Here is a 12,702-nt window from a genome sequence, read left to right as displayed (position 1 = left end):
AAACTTAAAAATTATATATATGGATTTGTGTTCAATTTTTTTATAATATCATAAATATATTTTGATTAAATGAATATTATAAACCTGCATGTGACCCACACCGTTTCCAGTGACTAGGGCACTGAAAGTGGGTCCTGCATGGAGAAGACCTGACCTGGACAATTTACCCTTTTCCTTTTTGAGTATTTTCGAAGAAACTCAGGGCCACATGGTTCGTCATTTCTGATAGGACCCACTGTTCAGTGTGCCTAGACAGTTGATATGTTGTAGGTACAGTAGTGAGCATAGCACTTCAGTGGTTGCGAGTTAACTGCCCGTGAGAATTGACGCGCCGAAAAGGGGGCCAGGTCAATAACGCCTCCGGTGCGCAGCACCATCTGCGGCCTCAGATTTGACGGCTCATTTGGCTGTACGCGTCACAGTAGCAGGACTAGATGCCGTATGTGTCGCGTTGAATGTACTGTTTATACGACAAATGCTACCAAAGACTTCCTGTCGGAGAGAGATCTGATGCTGCTGGAGCATATTTAACGGGCAGAGCTGCACATTCTTGTGGTTTTGAACTTGTCATTTAAATGAATGAAAGCTTTACAACCTGGATTTTCGAGTTTCTAGGGGAGAGGGAGAGTGAAAAAAAGCACAGAAAACTACTCGATAACTCCCCAGGCTCCGAGCCCGGTGAACCCGAGAGCATGAGATCAGCGGCTGCGTGATGCAGGATCTCCCCAGTGGGCAATAGGTCATTGCGGTTAACCGACGTTCATTAACTACAGAATGGAGCGTACTTAGACAATTGTTGTCACTAACATATCAAATGGATGCCAAATTTCTACCTTGCGTTTGTTTCTGCTCTTCTTCTGAGCTCACACCACCCTGCGAACTTGCACATAAAGGGGATCTGAAACGCAGTCTGTCCAGAGCGTGATCTCTGTGACCATCTCGGACGGGCGGGCAAGTAGTGGCAGTGGCGCCATCGCCTGGTGCTGCAGGGCTACTGGTAGAGTACCAACCACGATAGTGCCAGTAGCACTATATAGTATGCTAAGATAATCTCACCTGCCGCCGATACGAGGAAAAGGGCTTTGATCATTTCTAACTATATTTTTTTATTTTCTTTCTCTTTCTGGTTTCTATTTCTGTTATTATTTTTTTATTTTCTCTCATCTCTAACATTTTTTTAAATAGATTTGTAAAAAAAAAATCTATTTTAAAGAGAATGTTCTTAAAAATCTCTTCCTAGAAACTGTAAATAAAAGAAAGAAAACAAAAAAACCGTGAGAGAATTCCTTTGAGAAACTCTAAACTCCACCGGTTCACCGAAAAAACGCAATAAACCCACCGGTCATAAATCAGAAGTTAGAAGAATCCCTCGACGCAACCAGAGCGCGAGACGACTGCCTCGCCGAGCCCGATCTACCGGAGCCAGAGCTCAGACGCAGCCAGTGCAGCTGTAGAATGGGCATGGCCGCGCCTATGGGTGAGCTCGGATTTTACTAGCAAAACGACCGGATTTCCGTCTACGTAACCCGTCTAAGGTCATCTCCAGCAGATACTTAAAAATTCATTTTTTATAACACTATTACAATATCCCCTAACACTATTACAGCATTTCATATTTTTTCATTTCCCGCAGCTACCATATTTACTATTTTACATTACTCTCCTACTCATTTAGACCCATAGTCATACTCCATATACAGTAATACGGACGCTCTTTCCATCCGCAGATTTGCCGTCTCTCTCCTCCCCGATTCTCTGCCGCATTCCTGTAGAAGTAGAAACGGAGTCCGCTGAAGTACGTTACGGGGCGAGCGGATCAGCAAAACGCGGCTACAGGAATGCGGCCGGTATTTACCGCTACCGCTGGAGACGGCCTAACACGCTGCCGAAATTAACTCCAACCTACGCGACCCAGCCCGTCCCAGCCGCCGCTCTGGGCTCCGACCCAGACTGCGCGCGGCGTGACCGCATGGTCCAGCCGGACCCGCGCGCTGCCAGGGCCCCCTGCACTGCAGCTCGCTCGCTCGCTCGCTCACATGGCCTGTGCGGCTGTGCGCTGTGACACATGGCCGCGCGGCGCTGCTGTATTTCTACCGCCGAGGCTACTGCCTCTGCCGCCTTTTCTCTATCGTGCAAGGCACCCGCCCTAGCCTCCTGCCCGCCGGCTCGCCCGACTGACTGAGTGCTCCTTGTCGGTTGGAAGTACTAGAACTGTGGGTGGGTGTGGGTGCCGTGGCCCATGGAATGCACGACGCATCGAAATCCGCGCACTGACGCATAGCCGGCTGATTACTCGAAGTAGTTCGAGTTTTTTTTAAAAAAAAATCTGCAACCCGCGTGTGTGAAATTACTATTGGTCGCATTTGTTGAAGCCCCAGATTTGTGTAATACTACTAGGAACGATTTGCAGGAACCTAATAATTATTACAGTGATACAGCAGCAAACGATCAGGCACGACCTTGCCGGTAAAGCTCACACGGTTGCACTACACCCAAGCAAGCAGACTGTAGCGAGGAGAGAGCTGGCACGGCAAGAGCAGGGCAAAACAGGTTACTGTCGCAGTAAAGTGCTACCAAACGCAGGCCGAGAAGCGCGGTGGAGAGGGACCAGGTACGTACCATCAAACAAACACACAACTCGGATCCGTGCTAAAATCGCAACGTCTATAGATTTAGAGCAGGTTTATTTCAGTTTTAGAGTATAGTTTTTAGTATTTACAATTATGTTGATGTAAAGAATAGGAGTTTTTTGTTTTTTTCCATACTAGCAAAGGTACGCTAGCAGTAGATATTATAAAAACTAACTTTGTCACCCACGTTTGACAGAGCTTGTACGATCAAACCTCTAATTGCGAAAGGAAACCCCTGGTCACAAGATAGATATTTAACTAACCAGACTAATCTCATTTAATACTATCTACTTAAGTGATTTCTTTTCTTACACACTTTCTTTCGACGAGCGAAGTCATGGCCAACATAATGGTGTTGTGGCCCGTCGGCCCTGCAAGTGGGAGCGACGGTCTCGCAAGTGGGCGTGACAATGTGCGGCTGATAGGACAGGACAAGCAAGACGACCAGGCAAACCGAGCATGCTCACTCTACGTAATGATGGCCTCATTGTAGGTGTTTTTAATATGAATGTGACTGTTATAGTTCTAATATATACTGTTTATATATATGTCTGTCCTCCTACTATATAAAGAAAGGATGACCTGACTCGTAAAGTATGAAACCCTATCTATACCCAGTTGAACCATATCATAAGAAAATACATAGGACGTAGAGTTGTTATCCCACAGGAGGTCTGAACCCGAATAATTCTTTGTGTTCTTGATTTCATCATCACACATACTCATAGAAAATGTTGATCACGCTCCCAACGATCGGTATACCCTAGACATATCGTCAAGGATTAACCCTTTACGCGCTAAGTAGAGGGCGTGTTTTCACATTTCGGTAAGTATCGATAACCTGAGTAGGCTACTCATGGTTGGATCCACGATGACCGTTGAGTCCCAATCTGAGGACCTAGATGCCGCGAGGTGTTTGTCAAGGAATATGACCTATATAAGCCTGGTGTGCTCTGTCACATCTCAAATTTGTAATCACGTAATTAAGTTTAACTATGTGTTATTAGTGTCATGATTAATTTCGGGATAATTTATTTAGACATACTAGAGCACTTTGTTTCAAGTCAATCGGATGAGAGAACAAAATTTGGGAGAGAAAAAATAGAATTCATAGCTAAAATAAATTGTTCTCTAACACATGAGCCCACTGGGTGGGCCAACCACCTCATCTCTCAAAGAGCAGCAGCCCACCTACTTCCCTCCCCCTCAGCTCACTCTCTCACTCACCCATGCTCCAACTGGCCAAAGAGAAGGAGTTCCCTCTCTCTCAAGCTCCCTCTCTTTCTCCCTCGAATCCACACTCTAGAAGCCGAATTGAGTTACGTATGTAGTACTCACGCGATCACTAGCTCATGAGTTACACATCCATTCAATTCATTTTCATTATCCTGAAAGATTCAAACTATTTTTGACTCGTTTTGGTGTTCTTAGTTAAAGAACGAGAAGCACCACAACCATGTGGCAAAACCACCGAGTCTTCTGCATCCCTAAGGGTGCATACGACTATTATCGATGTAAAGAATAGGAGGGTCCCCTATTTTTTGGCCCACACCAGTAAAGATCCGCTAGCAATAGATATTATCAAAAGCTGACTTCGGCACGCATGTCTGGCAGGGCTTGCGCGATTAGTCCCCTGATCATGGAAAGAAAGCCCACGACTAACCCGTAATGGTCGTAGAGCAGGTATTCACCTAACCAGTCTAATCTCATTTAATGTTATTCACTTAAGTGTTTTTCTTTCTTAAGCAACTCCTTTCTGCGAGCAAAATTGTGGCCAGTCCTGTACCAATTAATGCAACGAGACGACCCTGTAGGCAGGGGTGACGGTCTCAAAAGTGGGCATGATGGTGTGCGACTGATAGGATAAGACGCGCAAGACTACCAAATAGATCGAGCATGTCTACTCTCCGTAATGATGGTCTCATAGTAGGGGTTTTCAGCATGAATGAGACTGCTATAGTTTTAACATGTGTTGTTTGTATATACGTCTCTCCTATTACCATACAAAAGAGGTAGGATGAGGCTTATAAAAGGCACAACTCTTTAGGTACCTAGTTGATCATCATCATAAGAAAATACACAGAACGTAAGACTCTTTTCACATGAAAGATCAGAACCTTGATAATCCTTTATGTTTTTAAGTTCATCATCACACACACTCGTAGGAAACGTTGATCATACTTTCGTTGACCGGTATACCCCGGATACATTGTTTGTGATTAACGCTCGATAAATCCAAAGCTGAAATAAAAAGACAGCTTTTTACCATAGCTTTTTACAGTTTGCTGTTAGATTATGGGAATTAAAAAGCTAATTTTTCTCAGTTTTTCACATATTGTGAAAGTCTATTTTAATAGACTTCTTATCAATTTTTTAATCCATAGTTTTTTTTTACAATTTAGTTTTTTAAAATTATATTCTATAAATTGTTTTTCAAAATCCCTAACCAGAAGGAACATGTCAGTATTGACAGTGGCATTGAACTTAGGTACAAAATTCATCCGGTAATCTGAAAGATTTGAAAATTGTTTGGACAATGGATAAGGGCTCCGTGATTGTAACGTCAGGGCGCGGAGACTCGAGTAATCCCAGCAATTCTCTCGCAATCCTCCCCAACCAGGTTGTTGTGGAAAAGATCCGAGCAGAGATTAATGGAAAGAAATGAAAAAAGCGAAAAGAAGAGGAGGACCCACCGCACCAACACACGCATTGACACGGACACCTCAATCCCAACTGTCCCCACACGCCTCCCGACGCAGCGCAACCCGCCCCGCCCCGCCAAAATCCCACCCAGTCAAGAAACCCCTCCTCCGAAACCGCCACCCTTCGAGAATCCTCGAATCCCAGCGGCGGCAGATAATCACCCACCCTAATCCGCCGCTAATCACATTCCCCACCAACCTTAAAACACTCCTCTTCTTCCCCGACCCCCGCGCCTCCTCTCAATCTGAAATTCTCCACCCAACCCTAGCCGTCGAGGCATCCCGCCCTCCCGCCGTCATGGCCGATTCCGGCGACTCGTCCCCGCACTCCGCCGCGGCCACCGACGAGGCGCACCACGAGGGGTCGGAGGCGGCCGCGGCGGCGGCGCCGCCGCCGGCGAAGGTGCGGCTGATGGTGAGCTACGGAGGGCGCATCCAGCCGCGGCCCCACGACAACCAGCTCGCGTACGTCAACGGGGAGACGAAAATCCTGTCGCTCGAGAGGCCGCCCCGCTTCGCCGACTTCGCCGCCCGCCTCGCCGCGCTCGCGGCGAACCCGGCGGGCGTGCGCGTCAAGTACCAGCTCCCTGGGGAGGATCTCGACGCGCTCGTCTCCGTCACCAACGACGAGGATCTGGAGCACCTAGTCCTCGAGTACGACCGCCTTCACCTGCTCCGCCCCTCGCCGGGTTCCGGTGGCGGCTCCTCCCGCGGATCCACGCTCAGGTTGAGGGTCTTCCTCTTCCCCGTCCAGTCGCCGCCGCCGCCAGCAGGACTCCTCGAACCCAAGCCGGAGCGCCACTGGTTCGTGGAGGCTCTCAACAACGTTCCGCAGCCGAAGCAAGAGACGATGCCCGTGCACCAATCGCCGCCGCAGCAGAAGCAGGAGGCGGTGTTCGCGCAGCAGCCGTCGCCGCCGCAGGCGAAGCAGGAGACGGTGTTCGTGCAGCAGCCGCCACAGCCGACGGTGGTGCAGATGCCGGCTCCTCCGCCGCCCATGGGGCTAGCGCCGACTGGCCCCGACTACCTGTTCGGCCTCGACAACGGCTTCGTGCCTCCCCCGGCGGTGAAAGTGAAGGACCCGGCGGGCGACGTCGCAGTCTCCGTCGAGATACCAGCCAGAAATGACGACCGTCATCCCAACCCCTCAGGCGACCACGTCGCTGTCTCCCCTGTCGTCTCACCCGCCGAGTTTCAGCGCCAGATCCAGGAGCTCGAGAAGCTGCAAGTCGCCGAGAACGCCACCCACCAACCACAACTAGCGCCTGCCCCGGCCGCCGCCCTCCCAAGGAACGGCAGCGACGACTCCCTGACCCACGCCCACCCTCCCGCCAACGCCACCCCGACCGCCAACACGGAGTATTACCTTCCGAAGTTCCCGGAGAAGCCCCCTGTCCCGCCGCCATCATCCGCTCCGTCTGCGACGGCCTACCTGCCGATGCCGGGCAGGTATACATCCGTCGCTCCTGGTTCCGGTGTGGACCATGCCCCACTCTTCTTCATCCCGGCGCCCCATGGTTACTTCGCCGCCACCGCCTCCCCAGGTGCGACCTCCTTCCCCGCCGTCTACGCCGTCGCACCACCCAATGCCAACGCCAACGCCAACGGTTCCAACCCTTCACCCGGCGTGTCGGATGCTACGGCCTACGCCCCAGCCCGGCAGGTTGCGTATGACAGCAATGGCCGCGCCATCTACTACACCAGCGTGCTCCCCCATTATCCTTCTGCTGTCAATGGCATGTCAGCGGCAGGTACAGTACTCGGCGCAGAGCCCACGAAGCCGGTGGCTGTAAAGCCGACCGTCTCCTGATCACCTGCTTACCTCGCCTGCCTATGGTCAAAGGAGTTTTCCAATTTTTCTTTCGTCCGTCAATATGCGTTAGTATGGATTCGTTGTTGTCTCTAGTATTTGCCTATATTCTTTTCCTTTCCTTCTTTTGTTAATTGTCTAGAGTTTTGGTTTGGCGTTCAGGGTTCATGATATGCAACTATTGCTAGTTCTATGTGTGCTTAGATGTACATAGAGAGTCAGTATGTGGACATAATGGATATTTTGTATTAGCCTATTGGAGAGTTCAGTTCTTTAACAATCTTGAGGCGTTGCTGCTATTTGTTTCTCACTTCAGTTATAAATACATGTTTTGAAAAATATTCGATTAAATTTTTAAAATTTTGACTAATAATATATTTCAAAATATTTAGTTTAGAAACCTTAAAATCATATGTATAGTTGTCTTGAAAAATAATTTTATAACATTACAAATTTAATATATTTTATAAATATATTTTAATAGAAAATAATGGTCAAAGCTATGTATTAATAATCAAATATTAGAGTAAATTCTTTTGATCGCTGTATCGATAAATGTCAGCAGTTCAATACGGCCAAATTGGCTATGAGATCTCGGTATTCTTGCATTGCGCCCTATGAGAGTGCGTATCTTGTTCCTTGCTCCCTCGTGTGCAGCTACAGTAATTTCATGTGCTGGACACGGGAGACCGGCTTGGTGCATTTATGTCAGTATGTATGAGCCGAGGCAAGTGTTGGTTATCGCTGTAAAAGTTCAGCAAGTGCGGTGACGTGGTTGTGCGTGATGCTTGTTGAACGCATCAAATCTTTCGCCCAGGCCAAGTAATTAAGAGGTCCGGTCTTAACTTGTGCTGATTCATGCTCAAATATTGTCTGGATGAATTACGGTGCACGCTTTCTCTTAAATTTGGGTGAGACGGTGATGCAGCTACTGGTTTGATATGTCATCTTCAAGTACTGATGGATGTGTTCAATCTTTGGTATTGAGTTGGTCTGCCCATCAAACCGATGCATCAAATCTGTGCTGAACTGCGATAAATGAGCTCTGCAAGAAGCCCCATACTATATGTAAATTCTGTGGCTAAAACGCTGCTCGTAGGAGTATCATTTGTCATAATGGTTAAAAAATTCTTTGCATCACTGTCTTGTACTCTTTTATGCTCATTTCCATTTGATCCCCAATGCTCGAAAAGGTGTTCCCGCTCATTTTCACCTTCAGTTCCATCGCATCCCCAGAATTGCTGTGACAGCGGTGTCGTGCTTCCTCAGGAACGCGGGAGCATGCTGCTGCATAGAAGAGCTTGGATGCCTTGCATCGCGAAGAGGATCTTTCATTCTTTCGATGCCCATCAAGGTATCATACTCATGCCCCTTTGGGGCAAAGATGGGTTAGCTTCTGCTGCGACATGGCTTTTGACCAAAGTGTTGTTTCGTGCCCTTTTTCCTGTGCTGATTATTGCCGCTTTTACCACCTGACTGCCTGGCTTGGGCCATGATATCTTATTCTTGGTCTCGGTTCAGCACTCGAGTGTTGGCAGTGGCAGGAAACGTCTTCTTGCCAGGCAGTGGTAGCAAGTTGGCAGCTTCGGGTCTGAAGCCTCACCCACATCCCCATGTGCAGTCCTGCTTGCCTTGTGGGAGCAGCAGCTGCAGTGGAAGACGAGACGAACGCTGTTCCTCTTCAGCTGTTGTTGAGCCACTGGAGCTGTTGAGCTGAGCAGCATTCAGCAGGGGCTGCACTGCACTGCATCGCACCCGGGAAGGCAGCCATGGCTCCCCATCCCCTTCGCACCGATCGATCGGCTCCGGAGTTGAAGCTAGGTAGCTTTGAATGCGCGATCGTTTGGTTGCTGCAGGTTACGGGGCATTAATCCTGTTTGGTGATGGTGTTCATGTGCTTTATGTGAAACGGCAACTGATTGTGCGCGCGCGTGTTGAGATGGGTACAGCGGCAACTGCCGAGAAGCATGGGTGACATTATTAAGGTTCGGCGGTTGGGAAGGCCTAGTTGAGTAGTTGTGCGTATCTCGTGCAGTTCAGTGAGCTCACTCGCGTCGCCTGAAAGCGACGGTGTTGCCCTGCCATGGACTCGAGTGCTTGTGTTTTCTTCAGGGCTGATGCGAGATCGAGCTCTGTTGATTGTTCAGATAGTGTGTTGCGAATGTTCTGCAGAGGCGTCGAGACGAAGAACACCGTGCGAATGTTCAGTTGATTAGGGGGGCCTGAGCCCTCGGGAAGAAAGAAAAGGCTGGCTGCTTTCGAGCTGTTCGTGGTGGCTGCCCATCGTTGGCTCCGTATGATTGTTGCTCTGCGAGCTGTCGCGAACAATGAATCTCGCTGCATGGGTGTCTGAAAGTGCAAGCATGTCTAGCCTGGATTGGATTATTCTTTTCTTTTCATCTCTGGAGTGGATTATTCGATCAGCATTTAAATCCGATGCAATGCATAAAACGGATCGCTTTGGACACCATCACACCAGTGCAAACTGGGGTTGTCACACACTTAAGGTGGAACGATTATACCTGGACCGAGAGTCCGGTAAAGACCTCACTGCACGTCTGAGGATTGCGGTGTTCAGCGTTCTCCACAGTGGACTATTGCCATGTTCATACATTGCTTTTTTTTGCGAAGGGGAAGACGCTTCATTCATATAACGTGAAAATACATCCTCATTTACATTCTTCCCCTAACAACTGAAAATTGCAACCAAAGACAACTGGAAACTTCATCCTCTTCCTAATCTTCCGTGGTAACCCCCTCCGACAAGGCGGAGCCCACGACACCGGACACCGTTCTCCCTTCACCATCACCAGAGACGATGTAAGGACCCAAACTTTTATACATTGCATTTTAATAATGAAGCAATAAGTTACACTTTCATGTAGTAGCAAAAACTAATTGGCAGTGATCTTCCGCGTACTGAGACTCTGTTCGGCAGAGATTTAGTTTTCAGCTTAATGTCAGATTTTAAGGTTGTAGACTATAATAAAAATGGTTTAAATTATTATTTTTAGTCTAAGATAGAAACAAGATGGCTTATCTACCTACCTTCAATATACTTATAACTCCAACTCCATATAAATTTCTAAGGCCAGTAATACCTAACTTTAAAAAAAATTGAAGTTAGAGCTCTGCTCAACAGACCTAAGCATGATAATATAACATGAGGTTTTTTGTTGGACACCAATACTTCAATGCATACTGGGATTGTCACTCTGTCAGGTAGTGTCTAGAAATAGAACAATGATTAAGAACCTTTGTACGTCTGAATATTGCTACTTTTCTTTTGGATAAGAGGGGTTGAGGCCTCGGTTTTTATTAAAAGAACCATTATCACAGGTCTTACAACCGAAACAGACTGACAAAGGAAAGCCTTAAAGCAACCTACATAACTGAGGCATGGCTGCCCCACCCACCCTCATACTTGCCACACTCATAACTCAATTCAGAAATTACATGTTCTCTTACCAGATCAACTACTTGGAACTTAAACTCGCCACCGCCTCCAGACCATCATCCTACTACAGAATTAAACAGACTAAGATGAAAAACAAAAAAGCCCATAGGCCATATGGTAACAAAAGTGCAGTTACCTGCGTCTTGGGCCTTGGAGGCAGGCCGGGAATTAAAATTGGGCCAGAAAGATGATAGAGTGCGCGTGCCCCTGGGGACGGTTGGCTTCGGCTACCCGTGCAGCTTTACCCACCGCCGACTTGGCGCCCACAAGAAATGGCGCGGGCCGGTTGAGCAGCCCACTGGAGCGGTCATCTCATCTGTCTCGTCACTCGCGAGGAGGAACACGAGTTGCTCCTTGCCGCCTCTGCTCTGCCCACCGTGGGAGGCACACCTACCGCCGCAGCGAGACAAGAGAGACGTCAAGATGTTTCTCTCTCTCCAGGACGCTGCGTGTTCTCAAACCTGGGGCGCATCTGTATAATATTAGGTAGTGTTTGGTTGAGTGTACGAGTTTTTATATTAGATGGGGTTGTGTGAGATAAGATCTTATATATTTGTTTGATTGGTTGAATTAGCTATAATTTAAGATGGGATCTCATATATATTTTTTAAGATGCTGAATTAATCGGTACGCTCAAATTAATCTAACGACAATCTGTTCCGGACGAGTTCGTGCGTGAACAGTACTCGTTTTTTTGCACGCTCCACTTTCTTGCTAAAAAAATCAAAACGGTAGCATTCTATTATAAAAAATTATACAACTTTTTTACATATTAAATAATTTATGTACAATTCATTTTAATTAGATTTATATAAAAAATCTGTGTAAAATTAAAATTAAAATTCTCTAAAAAGTCTATTTTTATAACTTCTAACTTTCGTTAGGGACTCAAATAAATTATCAATAATCTGAAAAAATTATAAATATTCTTCTTATCTTATGAACTCATTTTTAAAATTATTTTTAATCCTAATATATATGTTGAAAAAGTAAGTTACTTTGTAATATTTTATTTTTATGTATTTTTATCATACTATACAGATCATCTAACATCAACTCATTCAGACAACTAAACAAAATATTATACCAAATCATCACATTCTATATAATCAACCAAACATATTTTCATATCATCTCATATATGCAATTAAATAAACTACGTGTAATACCATTTAAAACTACAACTCATTCAACTTCCTTCGACCAATTAAATTCCACCTAAAATACTACGCACGACCAGGTGACTTTAACTGGTCGTCGGCTCTACCCAGCCAGCCATGCCGCTTCCGTAATTTAATATATTGTCAGTACGCTGCAACTAGTTCACTTGTTTCAACAGCCGGGACTGGAGTCGTAGCGAATATTCTCCACGTTTTGGACTCCACGACGTGCCAGAGTTGAGTTCCTCTGCTGGCTCTGTTTGTTTGCTGCATTCGAGCATATATATATAGAGAGAGAGAGAGAAATTACATTAGCTTATATATTTATGTATAAAAATCTATCAATTGTCTGTATAATAGATATAACCTGTTTGAGTTATCATAATTATACGATATATTCAAATCGAACACCACTTATATTCATGTTAGAAGGATATAAGCTATACAAGCTAAGTATCAGTAGAACTTATTTGTATGTTAAAGTACGGCCAAGCCGTACAAGTTCTACAACCTGTTTGAGTTCTTGATATATTCAAACTAAATTTTACTTATATCTATGTTAAAGGAAGCACGCTATACAAGCTAGTATCAGTAGAATCTACTTATTATTATCAGGTTATAGAATTATTGCATCCACTAATATAAGCAATCAAATATCTTCACATATTCACTATATTTATCACTATATCCGCTTATACAGTTAAATAAACATTCTTCTTTAAAACTATACGGATTCAGCAACCTAGTTCCACTCGAATAGCCTATACAATACAATTTTTTTTTTCAACCTAACACGCTTGGTGATCCTTTCTCAACCAAACACACTTGGTGATCCTCTCTCCAGAGAACGGAATCTACGCATCTGCGCGCACTCACGCGGCTACGCCCCCGAATTGCCAAACCCGTCGGCTGCCCCCGCCGCAGAAGGAAAAGCAATGCTGTG

At 46.2% G+C, this 12,702-nt stretch overlaps 1 protein-coding gene across 1 annotated transcript; it reads left to right on the top strand.

The window, feature by feature from the left end:
* The first annotated feature begins 5,399 nt into the window (after positions 1-5,399).
* On the top strand, positions 5,400-7,441 carry LOC133920955 (leucine-rich repeat extensin-like protein 3). The gene has a single exon (XM_062365618.1). The coding sequence runs from the start codon at positions 5,631-5,633 to the stop codon at positions 7,140-7,142; it is 1,512 nt and encodes a 503-aa protein (XP_062221602.1). The 5' UTR covers positions 5,400-5,630; the 3' UTR covers positions 7,143-7,441.
* The last annotated feature ends 5,261 nt before the right edge of the window (positions 7,442-12,702 follow it).

The sequence above is a fragment of the Phragmites australis genome, chromosome 6, assembly GCF_958298935.1.
Source record: "Phragmites australis chromosome 6, lpPhrAust1.1, whole genome shotgun sequence".
Classification (NCBI taxonomy): Eukaryota; Viridiplantae; Streptophyta; class Magnoliopsida; order Poales; family Poaceae; genus Phragmites; species Phragmites australis.
Note: the sequence above shows the minus strand (reverse complement) of the source record. Positions and strands in the feature narration are given on the sequence as shown.